The sequence below is a fragment of the Morus notabilis genome, unplaced genomic scaffold (assembly GCF_000414095.1).
Source record: "Morus notabilis unplaced genomic scaffold, ASM41409v2 Scaffold415, whole genome shotgun sequence".
Classification (NCBI taxonomy): Eukaryota; Viridiplantae; Streptophyta; class Magnoliopsida; order Rosales; family Moraceae; genus Morus; species Morus notabilis.
The window spans coordinates 22,324-38,457 of NW_010366365.1; the positions used below are offsets into that span (position 1 = coordinate 22,324).

Sequence of the window (16,134 nt, forward strand, 5' to 3'; positions counted from 1 at the left end):
CCCATCACCGCTCACTCCCTTGAACATTGCCAATGCCTTCATAGGATTGCTAAAAACATGGACAAATAGAATCGCTTGGTCTTGTGATGTTTTCAGAGAATTGGACCGGAGTTTCTTTTTATTTGTGGGGAAGACTCTGACAATCCAGTTTGAGGAGCAGAGAATCTCGAAGCAGCGTAAAGAGGATATAATGTTTGCTTCTCAAATTCAACTCGTAAGCCAATGCTTGAAGCTTGAACACCCACATCTTCAGTTGTCTTTGGGGAGGGATCTTAAGGAGAAAATCGCCCATGCTGGGAAAACTGAGAGGTTCAATCAGAAAATTACATCTTTTAATTCTCACTAAATAAGTGACACGTGGTGAAATTCTATCACTTATTGTAACAGAATGATAAAATTTATTAACAGAATAAAATTTGAGAAAAATAGATGTTACTTTTTAAAATTGAGGAGACAAAGTGTTAAAAGGTTATAATTCAGAAGGAAATTTTTAAAATTAATCCAAAATAAAAAGAAAAAAAAAGCATTCATATTCTTAGCGTGTATTTTTCTTTTGAAAAAAAAAAAAAACTTAGTTGTCAAAAAAAGAGGAAGATGATATATTTTGTCAGTTTGACGTATAATTTGTTTAGAATTAAAAAGGATTAAAAGAGGAACGTATTAAATCTTAAATTAGACAAACTAATATTAAAATTTTAGAAAAAGAAAGAGTTAAGTAGCTAAAGTTTTAAAAAAATACAAATTATTTTTAATATAATAAATCTGTAGTTTATAAACACAATTTTTTTTTTTTGATAGCTAGTAGTAATTGTTTTTCTATTCAACCTGGGACTCCAGTTTTTATTCTTATAACAATAGCCAATGTGTTCACTGTTTTTTTTTTTTTTTTTTTAAGTAATTAATCAATTCATCGAACAAAGAAAAAAGAGCAAAGAAAACAATTGAGTGCAGCAAAGGCAACAACGCCTCTCTATACAATAATTAATGGAAATGTATTTGATAAACTCAAAAAAAGAAGAAACCGACAAAATAATAATCAAAAGAAACACATAAAAATATTAATAAAAATATTAAGGTCTCGTTCATTTCACCAATTTGAATTTTCAGTTTTAAGTTTATACAGTAAAAAATTTTCAGAAAATGTCACATTTAACTTTTTCTACTACAGTGAAAAGCTCTAAAAAAATGTCACATCTCAACTTGAATCTGCGAAGTGAACGAAGCCTAAAGAAAAGAAAAAAAAAAAAAAAAAACGGGGGGGAAATTGGAACGAAACGGAAAGACAAAACCAAGGATAACGTGGCAGCAAAATACCTCTTTGGGCCCGTTTAGTTCGCTGATTCGAGTTTTAAATTCGAGTTGAGATGTAACTTTATGTGATAACTTTTTACTGTAGTAAAAAAATTATATGTGACTATTTTTGTGAGCTTTTTACTGTAACAAAACTTAAATTCTAAACTCAAATCAGTAAAATGAACGGAACTTTGTTAATCTCAAAACTCAATTTTCAATTGAAATATAATTACACTTACGCTCTTCAACCCATTTGACTACCTGACATTTTTCTACTGAAAAATGTATGAGAACACCACCATGAATAGAATATTTCATCATTCGCTCTCATATTGTGAGAATCATTTTCTATTAAAAGGTAGTACTTAGCATCCACGTACATTATAACATTAATATTTTCTGCCACACTCATTCTTTTGCTAACACGTGACAACCTAAGCTTCAAAAGTTTAATCAGTTGCTCAATTTATTGTGGCCACATTAGGACCGTATTTAAAATTAATCTCATTTTTATTTTTTATGTTTTTTAAAAAAAAAACGTTTTTAAAATGACGTTTGTCGTAATAAAAATAAAAAAACAGAAATGAAAATAATTTTTTAGTTTAATATAAAATGAGAGAAAAATAAAAAACGATTTTTGTTTTCGTTTTCTCATCTCTCGAGCAAAGAGAAAGAGAGAGAAATATTAATGAATTTTTTTATACTGAAAACAATCTCTTGATAAAATTACCAAACGCATTTTTAAAAATAATACCTGTCTGAGATTGAAAACGTTTTCATTTTCACTTTCATACAAAAAATAAAATCATTTTTAAACGAGTTCCAAACGCACCATAGTATTGTCTCTAGTTTAGTTGCTGGACTTGAGAGCTTATGGGTCTGATTTAATGGTTACTCTAATATTTGCCTATTAATAAGTATCACTGTTTTAGCCGTAAGATAATAGTTATAATAAATTATATAGTTGACTAAAAAATTTTATGACAATTAATAAAACTGAATTCTTATCACGTCACGTCATCAAATTTTTATATTTGATAGTAACCACTTAGTAACTATTAAAAACTCATCCGTATAATATATATATATATATATACATATAATATAAATGTGGCTGATTATAAAATATAAAAAATTAGATGGATGACTTATTTTGGCTACCTTTTGAAATGACATTTTTATAGTGGTCAATCATTACCATATCACGATTCATCACTGATAAATTAATGTATCATTGATTTTCAAATAATTTATCACTGATAAACTAGTAAATTATTAATTAAAATTAGTTTATTACTAATTGATATTGGTTAATTAGTGATAAAACTTATTTATAATTGATTTATCGTGATTTAGTATTGAAATTGATACGTGATCGTGCTAATTTTATAAAACCTTAGCTATATACTAAAATAAAAAAGATTAAAAAAATCATTTTGCACATATCCCAAAAAGCTTGTTTAAAGAACTTTTATTTTTTTAAGGGGAGTTTCTCCTGCAGGATCAGAAAAATTGAACTATATATAATTTTTTTTTAACTGTCAAATATGTATTAAAAATTATCTGTTGTGTATATTTTTTCAATCTCATTTAATTTTAACTAGATCTAACGGTTAAAAAATTAATCATACCAGTAAGATGGCCTACTAGAGAGTCCCGTTTTTAAGATATAAGATTTGTATTAGTGGTTTCAAACTAAGGATGTGTTCTTTACAATTCAATATATAAGAGAAAATATTGTAGTAAAATTTTTAAATTTAAATTTATATAAAAAAAATACTGTAATAAAAAATTTTGAGTTATGAAAACAACAATGAATCAATATCTATAAAAAAAAATTATTATCAAAAGGATGACACAAGTATTAGGATTCATTACACTGCTCAAATTCTCAAAAGTTCTTACACTCTCAGCATGGGTTTAAAAATTAATTTGAAGATGTCCCTGACATTCTCCCAATCATCGATGGGTTTAAAAATTTCCTTATCAAATATCAATCATCACAAGAAGAACAAAATGTACGGTTGTAGATGAACATGAGATAAGAACAACAAATTCAGGTAAACAAATCGTTAATGAATTTGTTTCGAAGTCCAATAATTTGAAGAATGAAATTAGCAGTCAAATTTCCAACAAACGGATATATGGTCGGATTAGCAAATGAAACGAATTCATCCATATTTTGCATGCATGTGCATAAAGGATTTATTCCTCAATAAATAGGTTTCCCCCCAAAATGAACATTATTCTGCGTTGAATTTTCAAACAATTTTTATTTTCTCTTTAAAAATTAATTTTGAAAAGGAGATTCCTTCTTCCCTCTTGATTTCTTGCTCCATGATACATTCAAAAAGCTTCGACAAGCTGTCAAGGAGTCAATAATTCTACTTGAACACTTGAAGAAAAAGATGGTGATTTATGGAGTCTTTTCATAACGAAATGCTACATAATAGAATCTTGAAGTGCTTCAAGGAATCAAGCAATAATGGAGCTATCGTTTAAAAATGCAAAAGAAAGAAAGCTGCAGATAGCTTTATTAAAGCAATAATGGATTTATCTCCAAAAAAAAAAAAAAAAAAAAAAGAAATCATGAAGTTAGTGAGGCCTCGTTCACTTCGCAGATTCGAGTTTTCAATTCGAGCTGAGATGTGATATTTTATGAGAACTTTTTACTGTAGCAGAAAAAGTTAGATGTGACATTTTTTAAGAGCTTTTTACTGTAGAAACCTAAAACTGAAAACTCGAATCGGTGAAATGAACGAGGCCTGAGAATTCTTTGTAGATGAGGAGATGTCCAAAGGGTTTCTTATTTTCCAAACAGATCTTTTTACATCTATATATCAATACCGGTCCACAAAAATACGTAAGAAGAGTAACAACGAAAACTCTCAATATGAGCTCTTTAAATTGTCATAAAGTCGGCCATTATTGCATTATTTTAATCCGGATGACGGGCAGTTTGATTGAACTAGAAGGAAGGTCGTCCCTTTACTCTTTTGAAAGGGATGGCAAGACGGCTTCCAGAGGTATTGGGATGAGAAAAAATTACGCGAATGGGAGGGTGAGGGAGTGGATGGTTTGCCCTCCCCCAGCCTGGGGACGACCCTACTTGTTCGGAAGGGTGTTCACCCCAAAGTGTTGCCAGACCGCATGCATACATCCGTAAGTAACTTAGTGCAGCTTACTTTCAATTGCTGATTTATCGCTAGGATGGCTTAGAACCATATCTAATGGATTATGTATACATGTGAGTGTATGTATATGCATATATGTATGTATGTACGTACGTATATAAGCATAAGACAAACTTTTCCAAACTAGAACCATAGTTGCTAGCCAACTGTATTACATTCGCCTGTAAAATAAACACTTGAACCTGGAAAGATTGATGTCATCTCCGGCCTCTAATTCCGATTCTACTTTCTTCTTTTCGCCCTGCTTCTGGAAACACCCATCCAGACATAAAGCAAGAGTAGACACTAAGAACAAAACCAGTTGCGGTTCCCAATCCAAATGCCCATCCAAAATCCCCTGTTTGGTCATTGTTATTGGGAGCCAGAGAAGTAGTCTGCTCAAGTACTGGATCAGAAGATGGAAAGTTGAAACCCCAAAGGCCCTTGTTCCCTTCAAAGCTTGAAAATGGAAAGGTGTCAAACTGACCTCCAGAAGGGATTTGTCCAGACAACATATTGAAGGATACATCGAAATGGGATAGGAAGTGAAGTCCTAACAATGAATAGGGAATAGAACCAGAAAGCTTATTCTGAGACAAATCCAATATTTCCAAGTTTTTCATTCCAGAAAGGCTACTTGGAATGATTCCCGAGAGACCATTCTTTCTCAAATCCAAAACATGAAGCATTTTCATATTCCCAAAAGTTGGCCAAATTGGTCCGGTGAGATTGTTGTTACTTAGATCCAAAGATGGCCTAAGGTTCTGCAACTTGTTGTACTTCAAACCCGTTGTACCTTGATGACAAGAGTAGAATGGGAAACTTGGAATAGGCTCTTCTGAGAAGAAATATTCTTGGTCGAGACACCATAGTCCGGTCAAGCTCTCAGGAATTTCACTGCTCAATGAGTTGTTTGACAAATCCAGGTAGAAAAGGAATTCAAGCTTACCAAACCAGGAAGGAACAGTACCCTGCAAATTGTTCCAAGATAGATCCAAAAGTTGCAACTTATTGCAGCCGCTCAACCATTTTGGAATCCTACCTTTGAGTTGGGAATTCGCTAAAACAAAGGACTTAATGTTGTTCAACCGCAAATCCACCTCACTTGGCATTTCCTCCTCGTGAAAGTTCATTGTGAGAACAAGCACACTCAAGTTCTTGCAATGTTGAAGAGTTACAAGGGCTGCAGATAAATTACGGATCCCTGCATTGGATACGGAGAAGAATGACAATGCCTGAAGATTCTTATAGCTATGAGGAACTTCACTATTGAACTTGTTATGGCTAAGATTAACGCTAACCAATCGTCGGCAAGTTGATAAGCTTTTAGGGAGGGGACCCTGGAATGAATTGGAGCCTAGATCGAGAGACATGAGCTTAACCATTGCAGAGCAGTTGAGATTGATTTGACCATCCAAAGAGTTGTTGTTCATATTAAGGACTAGAAGAGAAGGAGAGTTGGTCAAAGAAGCAGGCAACTGGCCGGTAAAGTTGTTAGATTCAGCGATTAAGTACTCAAGCTTACCAAGTCTCTTAAAGATATCTGGAAGGCTACCTGAAATTTGTTTAAGGAAATGTCCAGTTTGATCAAATTAGAAAGGTTTCCAATTCCATCACTAAGTAGCCCTAGAAAGCCATTACCTGCAAGCTTGAGTTCACTGAGATTATGGAGCTTGAAGACGCTCTCCGGAAAATTTCCTGATAGATCATTTCCATGAAGAGAAAGGATCTGCAAAGAAGTACAATTGCCCAAACTCTTTGGTATTTCCCCATAGAAATGGTTATTTGAGAGATCAAGGACTCGAAGGCTGGTTGAAACTTCACAAATACTTGCAAAAGTAGACGCAAGATTATTGTTGCTGAGGTCAAGAACCTCCAAGTTATGAAAATGAAAGAACTCATCAGGAAGACTACCGCTGAAGTTGTTATGAGAGAGGTTCAAGATTTTCAACTGATCCAATCCTGAAAAAGACTCGCAAATTTCACCGGTGAGTCTCATATTGCCAAGCTCCAAACCAACAATCCTTTTGCCTATGCTAGGCAAAGCAGAACATGTAACTCCTCTCCAATTGCAGCAATCAAGAGAAGCAGAGTTGTTCCATCCTTCAATGCCCGATTCTACACAATTTTGAAAAACCTTCAAGGCTTTCAAGTCATCTATGTTGCATGTTATATTCTGACTTGTTATAATCCTTGCCTTGAGAGAAAGTGCAATAATCATAAAAGCCAAACAATAGTTTGGGAACCCCATTTTAGGTAGTTTGCTATAGCAAGGAGAGAACATATTTTTTTTTAACAAAAGAGATAATGGTGGTTCTTGAATCCTACAACTTGACAGAGATAATGGTGGTTCTTGAATCCTGCCTCTCGTGACTTAACAACTACACAAAAGAGTGAATTGACAACTAAATATAATGTTTGGCGTTAAAACTGGTGTAGAGGTCCTTGCCTTGTACGAGGGGTTTTGACTTCTTTTCTCACGGTGGTAACGCTCCAAGTGTGTTGTATTTTGTCCACAGGAGTTCCTTTCCATTCCTTTTGACCCCTTCCTAATTTCATTGAAGGCTTTTTTTTCTTTTGGTCGAATCTTTCATACGTATCTTCCTAATATATCAACTTTGTCAATTAAACTAGCAGGTCAATTAGTGTCACTTAAACTCAACAACAACAACAAGCCTTAATCCCAACTTAATTAAGATCGGCTATATAGATTTCACTTTTTCACGCAGCTCTGTTATTAGTCACTTAAGCTATAAAAAATAAAAAAAAGCTAATAAAAAACAGTAGAGTATAAAACTTGGAAGAGTTCAGCGCTCAGGTTTGTGGTTTTTCTTAGTAGTCTCGAGTCCAATCTCCAATGACTTGACGAATAATCACAAATTTGCAATTATTTATCAAGCGTGGGGAATGAGTCAATTTTGCATTTACTTTCTCATTTTTACCATATAATAATGAGAGGGGGATTGGTTCACCCCATACAAATTTGAAATGGAGGAACGAGATTAGAGTTTCCAAGCTTTCGCAATGTTATTGCAAGAAGCTCCCAGTGCACGTTAACGATAGCTAATCCAATGACCACCAAAACACTTTCTGTTTTTTTTTCCTTGAGCCTTTACCTTCTGTTTGATGCATTCTACATTGTTGAGAAGATAGAATCATTTTCCAGTCCATAATTCTTAAGGCTGAACTTGAAGCAAGCTAGTTCAAAGCTCTTTAAAAACTAGCTGAGAAGCAAAATCTTAGTTCTTCATTTGCTAAAGCTTAAACAAATCATATGCTCAAACGTCGACATTTATTCTGTCGCATTCAAAGTTTTGCAAAGAACAAAAACAAAAATATATAGAATCTTCTAGAATACCTTGCCGTAAATAAGAAGAGTAAAAAATTGAAATTTAGAAAAAAAGTCATATCAGACCAGCATAACTTCAATACCATGTTTATGTAGAATAACAAAGTGCTCAGACACTGCATACCTTAACACAATCCACTCTGAAGTTGTATTTGGCAGTTGGGAAAGGAAATAAGAAAGAAAGAAAAAATAATAATAACATAAGAACCTTTCTCTTATTGTCTTCAGCATGAATTAAAGTTCAGATTCTTTGAAGAATTCGAAATCCCTCACCGACGGATTCTTTCCCACCAAACAATCGTACGAATCCAAGATCCATCCGCTAATAACCCCTATCAATCCATCCACTTTTCCCCCATATCAAATAAGACTAAGTAGTTCATAGTGGATGGACTTCTCCATCATTAGTTAAAACTATTTATTCATAATTCCTGACATCACATTGTCAAGGGTTTTTGGAGATATGGTTCCTAAGTTATTAGGATTGTGATTTTTAAAGTACATAAGTCTTCACTTTTTGTATATATTTTTTTACAGGTTATACTCCCTATACCTAAAATTCATTATTCTTTTGAATTTCATGAAGCTAGTTATAAGCTCACCATGAGATGCTTTAAAACTTTAATTTTGAGTTATCATGAGACAAGGGCAAGATTGCCTCTATAGAAATGAAAAAATCCATCATAATGTTAATAGTTCATTTAGAAACCGACAACGCGAATAATCCTATCAGTAATAGGTACATGAAGTTTCCTAAAGCTTTGTTTGGCAGAGTTTTGAAAGACCAGATACCAGTTAGACATCTAAGCCTAAAACAACTCTCCAAGTTGTATAGATGAAAAACTGGAAAAAAGTTAATGTAGAATTTCCAAATAACTAATTTTATGGATATATTACCTTTTCATAAATGAATAATAATAAGATCTAATTAATGTTTTGTAAAGCTCTTTTGTAATGTTTTATCCACAAGTTAGCTTATAAGCTAGAACCGTTACTTCCCTTTCAACTAATGTAAAAGCAAACTCAAGGTTGTGCCCAACAGGTCATTGAAAGAATCAAATTAGCTTAGGACAAATCATTTAAACTCTGTTCAGATACACAAAATTTATCACCGACCAAAACATAATCAACTTAACATATTAAGCATGCTCGAAGCAAAAGGTAACTGTTAAAGAAAAGTATTCTCTTCATATAAAAGGTACTGGTTCAGAATATAAAAGAATTAACTATTCCCAGATCATGGCTTTCACGAAAAGGAAAGTAGAACAACAATTTACGTTGATTTTATTTTTGGTTTTGACTAATCATATTCATATTTGAATGAGGCATCAATGCACTGATGCAACTGTGTTAAAAGCTAGACTGATAAAATGAAGGTCAAAACTCAAAAATTTCCTTCGAGAATAAATAATGAGCTCAGCAATGACCTGAAACAGGACGTTATACAACCTAGGAGACCAATGTTTACTTACAAAGAGAATTAGAATCAATAGAGTCCCAAAAATTTCCACCAGAAAGATCCAACTACACCCCAGATGCCAGCGTTAATAAGAGCCATCACGAAGCCCATTTTGAATACATCAGGAAGGTCTACATAGCCAGCTGTTGAGAGGAACAATTTAAATTGTATCAATCAATATCATGCAACACGTTGTAGAAGACAAAGCAGGCATTTTTGTGGTATATTTGAAAAGAAACAAAATGAAGAGCATAATAAATCGACTTTTGGGTACCGTCGATGGCCAATATAATCAACAAAAACCAAATCAATTGGCAGCTTAAGATTGTTTGATGATAAATGATTGGTCTAAAACTGGAATTAACTTCAGCAAAAGAGCAAGATATTATCACGGCCTTGTACATACGAGTATATATAGAGTACACACACCACACACGAAGTTGAATTACTACAACATAAATAAATAAAGATTTGAAGATAATTTATCAAGTAACAGAACCAAAGAAAATAAATAGTTAAATACAGGGAACAAGGGCGCACCTCCATAGTAGACAGCAGCCTGGCCACTGCTATAATGTGTTAGAGCACCAAAAAGATTTGTATTGTAAGCTAAAGCCAATGCTGCCAGCACACCGGGCACGCCAGCTGCCAAGTGCATAGCAAGAAATGCAGAGTACAAAGCACCCACATGACCAGTTTGACTTGCAAAGAGGTAGTGAATCAAGAAGTAAGCTGCTTGAAGAACACCGAATGCAGCAGGCCAGCTCAAAGAAAAGGACATAAGGAACTTGGCCACACAATTAGACATCCAGCCTACAATGCCGAGGTTTGTCAATTGGCCAGCCATGCCCACTAGAACAGCAAACCATGCTAAGGTATCCCATGCTGATTTTTCACTTAAGCAGTCGTCCCAATCAAGGACTCCTAATAAAAGGAGTATCGATAAGCCAATCATTGCAGTTACAACACTTGGTATGCCAAGAGCATCTCTGCAAAAGTAACAGATAATTTTGATAAACAATAAACCAGGATAGAAGAATTTAAATGGTTATGTCATGTAACAGCATATAGCAGGGTTTCAAATTGTCAGCTAATGTTCATGAGAATACAATATGCAGACTTTCAAATATTGCATTGGGGAATTAAATGATGATCTTCAGCGGCGTTCAAGTGATGGTACCATAAATGATGATTTAAAGGAAAATCTCATGCACATAATATATGAGCATGTGTGCGGGTGCACATGTGTTTGTCTGCGCGCCTATGTTCACCTATGTATGATCACTGCAGCATGGTATAGAAGCGTTACATAATTGCTTCTGCTTACATCTGGGAGTCAAAGAAACCTTCTTTGCCAAGCATGAAGCATATTTGTTTGTCAAATCTTAATCTCACATTGAGAGTAAAAATTATTTGAAAAAACAAAAGCCGTGTTTAGAATTGATCCCGTTTTTATTTTTCACATTTTTCGAGAAAGAAAAAATGAAAACGTTTCTAAAATGATGTTTGGCGTAATAAAGACAAAAAACGGAAATGAAAACGATTTTTTGGTTTAGTGTAAAATGAGAGAGAGAGAAATGAAAAACGACTTTTAGTTGTTTTTCATTTTTTGTTTTCATTTTCTCCTCTCTCGAGCAGAGAGAAAGAAAGAGAGAGATATTAATGGTTTTTTTATACTGAAAACAATATTTTGATAAAACTACTAAACGCATTTTCTAAAATAATTTATGTCTGAGATTGAAAACGTTTTCATTTTCATTTTCATACAAAAAACAAAATCATTTTGGAACGAGTTCCAAACACACCCAAAGAGCTCATCTAGAAAATCGAGAACCATTTAAATTTTTATTAGAGATGAGTTTAATCATATTCATTCAGAAAAGTGAGCCATGAAAAGACTCATAAAATATGTAAAGATTCATTAGTTCTCTTTCTGTGACAAGTGTTTATAAACCAGCAAAGAGAGAACCAAATGTTTGTTGACGATAAGATTACATAAGTATGCAATAAAGTGGTTAAGGTAGTTCTACAAAAGCATAGTACGTACCCAAAGACCCACAGAGATACCGCAAGAAGCATTGTACCAACCATGATCCACTCATTTTTCGTGACAGGACCCATACTTTCCAATTTCTTAGCAGCCATAGCAGGGGCATCAGGCGTGTCTTTGGTTTCTGGAGGATAAAGCATGTATAAAACTAGTGGAGTAACTAGAAGCGAAACAATTGCTGGTAAACTGGCAGCCTTGAACCAAGAAACCCAAGGGCTTGACATTACTACCCCTAGTTCTTCAGCTAATTTAAGGCATAGCAGATTTTGAGCCGCAGCAGTAAGGAAAAGAGCACTAGAGTTACCAGTGGACTGTCACACATCAGCACAAGATTAATACATCACACACAGGTATAAGATCATAAACTTCTCTTTCAGTATCTAACAATCATGATAATAATACAATGGAGTAATGATGACCCTGGATTCCACCAGATCCTTACGCAGATTCTTTTTTTTAAGGGGATCATTATTTGACATGATGGATAATCAAATATCAAATATCCATTCCGTTCACACTTTTCAACAGAAAAAACCCCGCTAACATCAAGTAATTAAATAAGTAGAATAGGAGATAAAAAGATTGGAAATCACCAGAATAGGAGATAGAAAGATTGGAAATCACCATACTTATAAGGTATGCCCTTGAAAAAATATGAAAAAAAAAAAAAAAGAATTTAGCTCATTGCTTTTAAAGCTAACTACCATTTTATTTTTCATGAGTTTAAGAGTAATTTATAAGACCCAAGAAGAACTGAAGTTACCAAGAAGAAAGAAGTATATTTGAACTATATGTAAAAAAAGGCTATATGTAAATTAAGGATGAATTACATTTGTTGTAGTCTAATGAAAAATGCTGAAGCACATGAGTCAACCAGACTTCAACCACTCAATAAGGCCAGCATGTGTGATTCTCCCCATGGGAGCAGTTGAGACCAGCCAGACTAATGGGGAATACCAACCCTCCTATATGATGCTTTATGGAAAAAGAAATGTGCATGTGCATGCGCGTGAGTGCACAGACACGTTACAGTAAACACTTGAGATTGTGTGATTTTTAAAGGATCTCCTTAATCCTTATCGAAGTTTCGATAGTTGTGAAAGTGGAAAAAATAATATAATGAAAAACAACACAATTAATTGTAGAAAAGAATCGCATTTTCATGACATCTAAAATAATCTATTAGGACTAAAACTAGACAAGTGAACCAAACAAGAGGCAAAAAAGCATATTGGATAACCATCTATCTCCAAATTGATGATACTTAAATCAAAGGCAAACCGTACATTAGAAAATCTCCCATATGTTTTGAAAACTTGGTAGACTTATCCTTCCAATCTATTGTGAAAAAAGAATTCCTTAGATTTTAAACTTTTACAAAGGACTCCCTTATGGAAATTTAAATGTTGAGTTCTGTGATTGAAGGGGAAAATTTTACATGATTTGACTTTCCCGCATTACAAATGACACTCAATCACTCACTCATTGAGAGTAGTTTGATAATTGCACTCTAAAAGTTAGCATCTGACTCCCATCCTGTGAAAAAAAAATATCAAAATCCAAATTGAGGTTTTCTTATAACTAATTATTAAGCCCCTGTTCATTTCACTGATTCGAGTTTAGAATTTGAGTTTTGCTACAGTAAAAAGCTTTCAGAAACAGTTACATTTAACTTTTTTTCTACAGTATAAGGGCTGTTTAGTTCGCTGATTCAAGTTTTTAATTCGAGTTGAGATGTGATTTTATGTGAGAGCTTTTTACTGTAGTGAAAAAGTTAGATGTGATTGTTTCTAAGAGCTTTTTACTGTAGCAAAACTCGAATTCTAAACTCAAATTAGTGAAATGAACAAAGTCTAAAGCTCTCACATAAAGTCACATCTCAACTCGAATTAAAAACTTGAATCAACGAACTAAACAGGCCCTTAATCCACCCTGAAGAATTTTAAAACGCGGGGTCTTTTTTTAATATTTTTTTTAAGTTTCCCTTAAACTAATAACATAAGCAAATTTCACGTTTTGCTGACTGTTAAATTGCATAACTAAATCTCTACACACTTCCCTTTTACTTTTGTACTTGGGCAGCCAACACAACAACATCTTTTTTTTCCCTCCTCGATAAAGACAGAAGCATTCAATAAGATTAAAAAAAAAGATAAAAGTACCAATATCTATATTATAATCGTATTAAGAAAAATATATAGTAACTCACAAAAGTCCCAAGCCCACATTCTGAGAATTATCCAGTAAGCAAACGGGGAGAGTCCAATTAGAACAAAGTCACCTATGAAATTTATCTCAACTTTGAATTCATGTTCAGTGATTTGCCGATACATTCTTTAAACACATTGTCAATCATAAAATTCAATTTCATTGATTTGAGGGATTCAATTATACATAACAAAATAAATTTGTGGATAGACTGAAGCATTCCTAGCATTACTCTAGAAAAGAAACATTTGGATAACATATGCACATAAATTAAAACCCTCACTTTCAATTGTTCACATATATTCACCTGAATCTACATAACACATACAAAAATTTAGGCCTTTTGGCACCTATGCCACTTGAAGTTTCACATGTTTAGCTCTTTGGTTCCTGAATTAAAAATTGAGGCAGTTTTATGCCTGAATTTTAATGAACATGTAGTACTACTTTAACTAGTACAGGATTGATGCGCCAATTATCACATTTTCGATGCGCCATAATCGTCAACGAGATAATGCCAGTTATCTATAGGAATGTCACTGCTGAGTAGTAAGTACGCCTAAATTCAACAACTAAAATGCCACAAACTTTAATTTAGAGCCGAAATCGCTAAACCAGTAAAACTGCAATCAGAAATGCCGCCAATAAGCCAGAAATCTTTTCATTTTCATACTTCGCTAAAGATTTCGAAACTTTTGTTCCTACACACTAACTATGACCATAATTTTGAAGAAATTAATCGAAAATTCAACTCAAAGAGAGTTAAGAGAGTAAACCTGAAACTGCGACTGTATCAGATACGACCCGAGCTTCTTCTTCGACGGCTCGCCAGGATTACTCCCGGCCGACAGCGACAACGACTTGATGATCGGCAAGAAAACCCCACCGGCTCTGGCCGTGGTGCTCGGCATGGCGGGCGCAATCAAGGCCTCGCTGAGCGTGAGCCCATACGACAGCCCCAAAGTGCTCTTCCCCAACCATTTCACAAAGTAGGTCGCGATTCGGTCCCCCAATCCGGTCTTCACGAAGCCGCGGGCGAAAAAGAAGGAGATGACGATCAGCCAGATGACCTCGCTGGTGAAGGCGCTGAACGCCGTCGTGAATGAGAGGGTTTTGGTGACGATGGAGGTCGTGAGACCAATAAAAGCCCAGGCGCCGACGGGCAATGGGCTGAGGACGAGGCCGGCGATGGTGGAGAGGAAGATGGCGAGGAGCTGCCAGGCCTGGGCACTGACTTCGACGGGTTTGGGGACGAAGAATCGGACGAGGACTCCAATGGCGACGGAGATTACGAGCGGGATAGGTTTTGCGCCGTTGGATTGCTTTTGTGGTGGTGGGGGTGGGGGTGATGATGAGGCTTGGATCTTGGAGGAGTGGGACCTACTGGTGCGGGGTTTTGGGAGGGGGGAGAAGAGAGAGAGAGGATTGGGGGATGATCGGAGGGTGAGGATGGAGTGGGAGGTGGGGAATGGGGGAATGGACGGCAGGGATTTGGGGATGGGGCGGGGACGATGATGAAGAAAGGAAGCAGGGGAGGAGGAAGAGAGAGAGTGGGAGGTGGAGGAAGAGAGAGAGCGAAGGGTGAAGCTCTCCATTTGTTGATGAATTGGGGGAGAGAGAGAAAGAGAGAGAGAGAGAGTTAGAGAGAGAGAGAGAGAGAGGTTCTTCTCCCCCTGCACTTCTTTGGGTTAGGGTGAAAGAGTGAGAATGAGAGGAGCGGAGCTCCCAAAGAAGCAGATGGAAAACACTATTCTTGTTGTATTTGTGGCGATGAAACTTGAAAGTAGTCAATTGTCATTTAATCAGTTTTACAATAACGCACATTTTAGTCCGTTGAAGCTCGCTCATGATTTGTTGTCCCGTAAACACAAAAATGCACCTGATTGCACTATATCAAATTCATTAATTTTCTATAAATATATATATATATATATATATATATATAGATTTGGATATGTGCTAATCCGCTACACATGTATTGTGGTGTGTTTCATCTGACCAGTCTATTAAAGAAAATTATTTTAATTTTAAACAAGAGATTAATAAATAACTAAATATATGTAAATTCTTTGATGAGGCGCATTTAAAAAAAAATGCATCAAAATATGTGTTTCATTCACAACATACATCGAATGTTAAATTTTTAAAAATAAATTGAATATGTTAAAAGAATTGATATTGACAAATCAAGTAGAAAAATAATTACGATGTACATATATAAGAGAAAAAAGATGTTTACTTAAGTGCATATTGAGCATCATCATATTAGTTAGAGGTGTAAATTGGACCGGGCCGTTCATGCATGGCCCAGCCCAGCTCACTATAGTGGTCAATTCGGCACAGTCCAATCTTGTATTGTTATGGGCCGGGCTAGCCCGGTACGCTAGAAGGGTTTGGGCTGGGCCTCATGTTTCAGGCACAGTCGAGGCCCAAGCATGGCCCAGGCCCAGGAACGGCCTAGGCCCGCCAAGGCCCAGGCATGGCCCAGGCCTGCCAAGGCCCATGAACAGCTCAAGCCTTCCAAGGCCCATGCACGCGAATGGTCAAGCCCGCGACATGAAATTTTAATGAGGTTTGAAGCATTTTAGGGCCAACTGGCCGA

General features: G+C 35.2%; 2 protein-coding genes across 2 annotated transcripts; both read right to left on the reverse strand.

The window, feature by feature from the left end:
• Positions 1-4,684: 4,684 nt before the first annotated feature.
• Positions 4,685-6,717, reverse strand: LOC21387629 (phytosulfokine receptor 1). Its single transcript, XM_010110101.1, has 2 exons — positions 6,108-6,717; positions 4,685-6,021 (listed from the first exon to the last, which is right to left on the reverse strand). The coding sequence occupies exons 1-2, from the start codon at positions 6,715-6,717 to the stop codon at positions 4,685-4,687; spliced, it is 1,947 nt and encodes a 648-aa protein (XP_010108403.1).
• A 2,266-nt stretch (positions 6,718-8,983) lies between these two features.
• On the reverse strand, positions 8,984-15,289 carry LOC21387630 (dicarboxylate transporter 2.1, chloroplastic). Its single transcript, XM_010110102.2, has 4 exons — positions 14,309-15,289; positions 11,322-11,635; positions 9,815-10,263; positions 8,984-9,417 (listed from the first exon to the last, which is right to left on the reverse strand). The coding sequence occupies exons 1-4, from the start codon at positions 15,125-15,127 to the stop codon at positions 9,302-9,304; spliced, it is 1,698 nt and encodes a 565-aa protein (XP_010108404.1). The 5' UTR covers positions 15,128-15,289; the 3' UTR covers positions 8,984-9,301.
• Between the last annotated feature and the right edge of the window lie 845 nt (positions 15,290-16,134).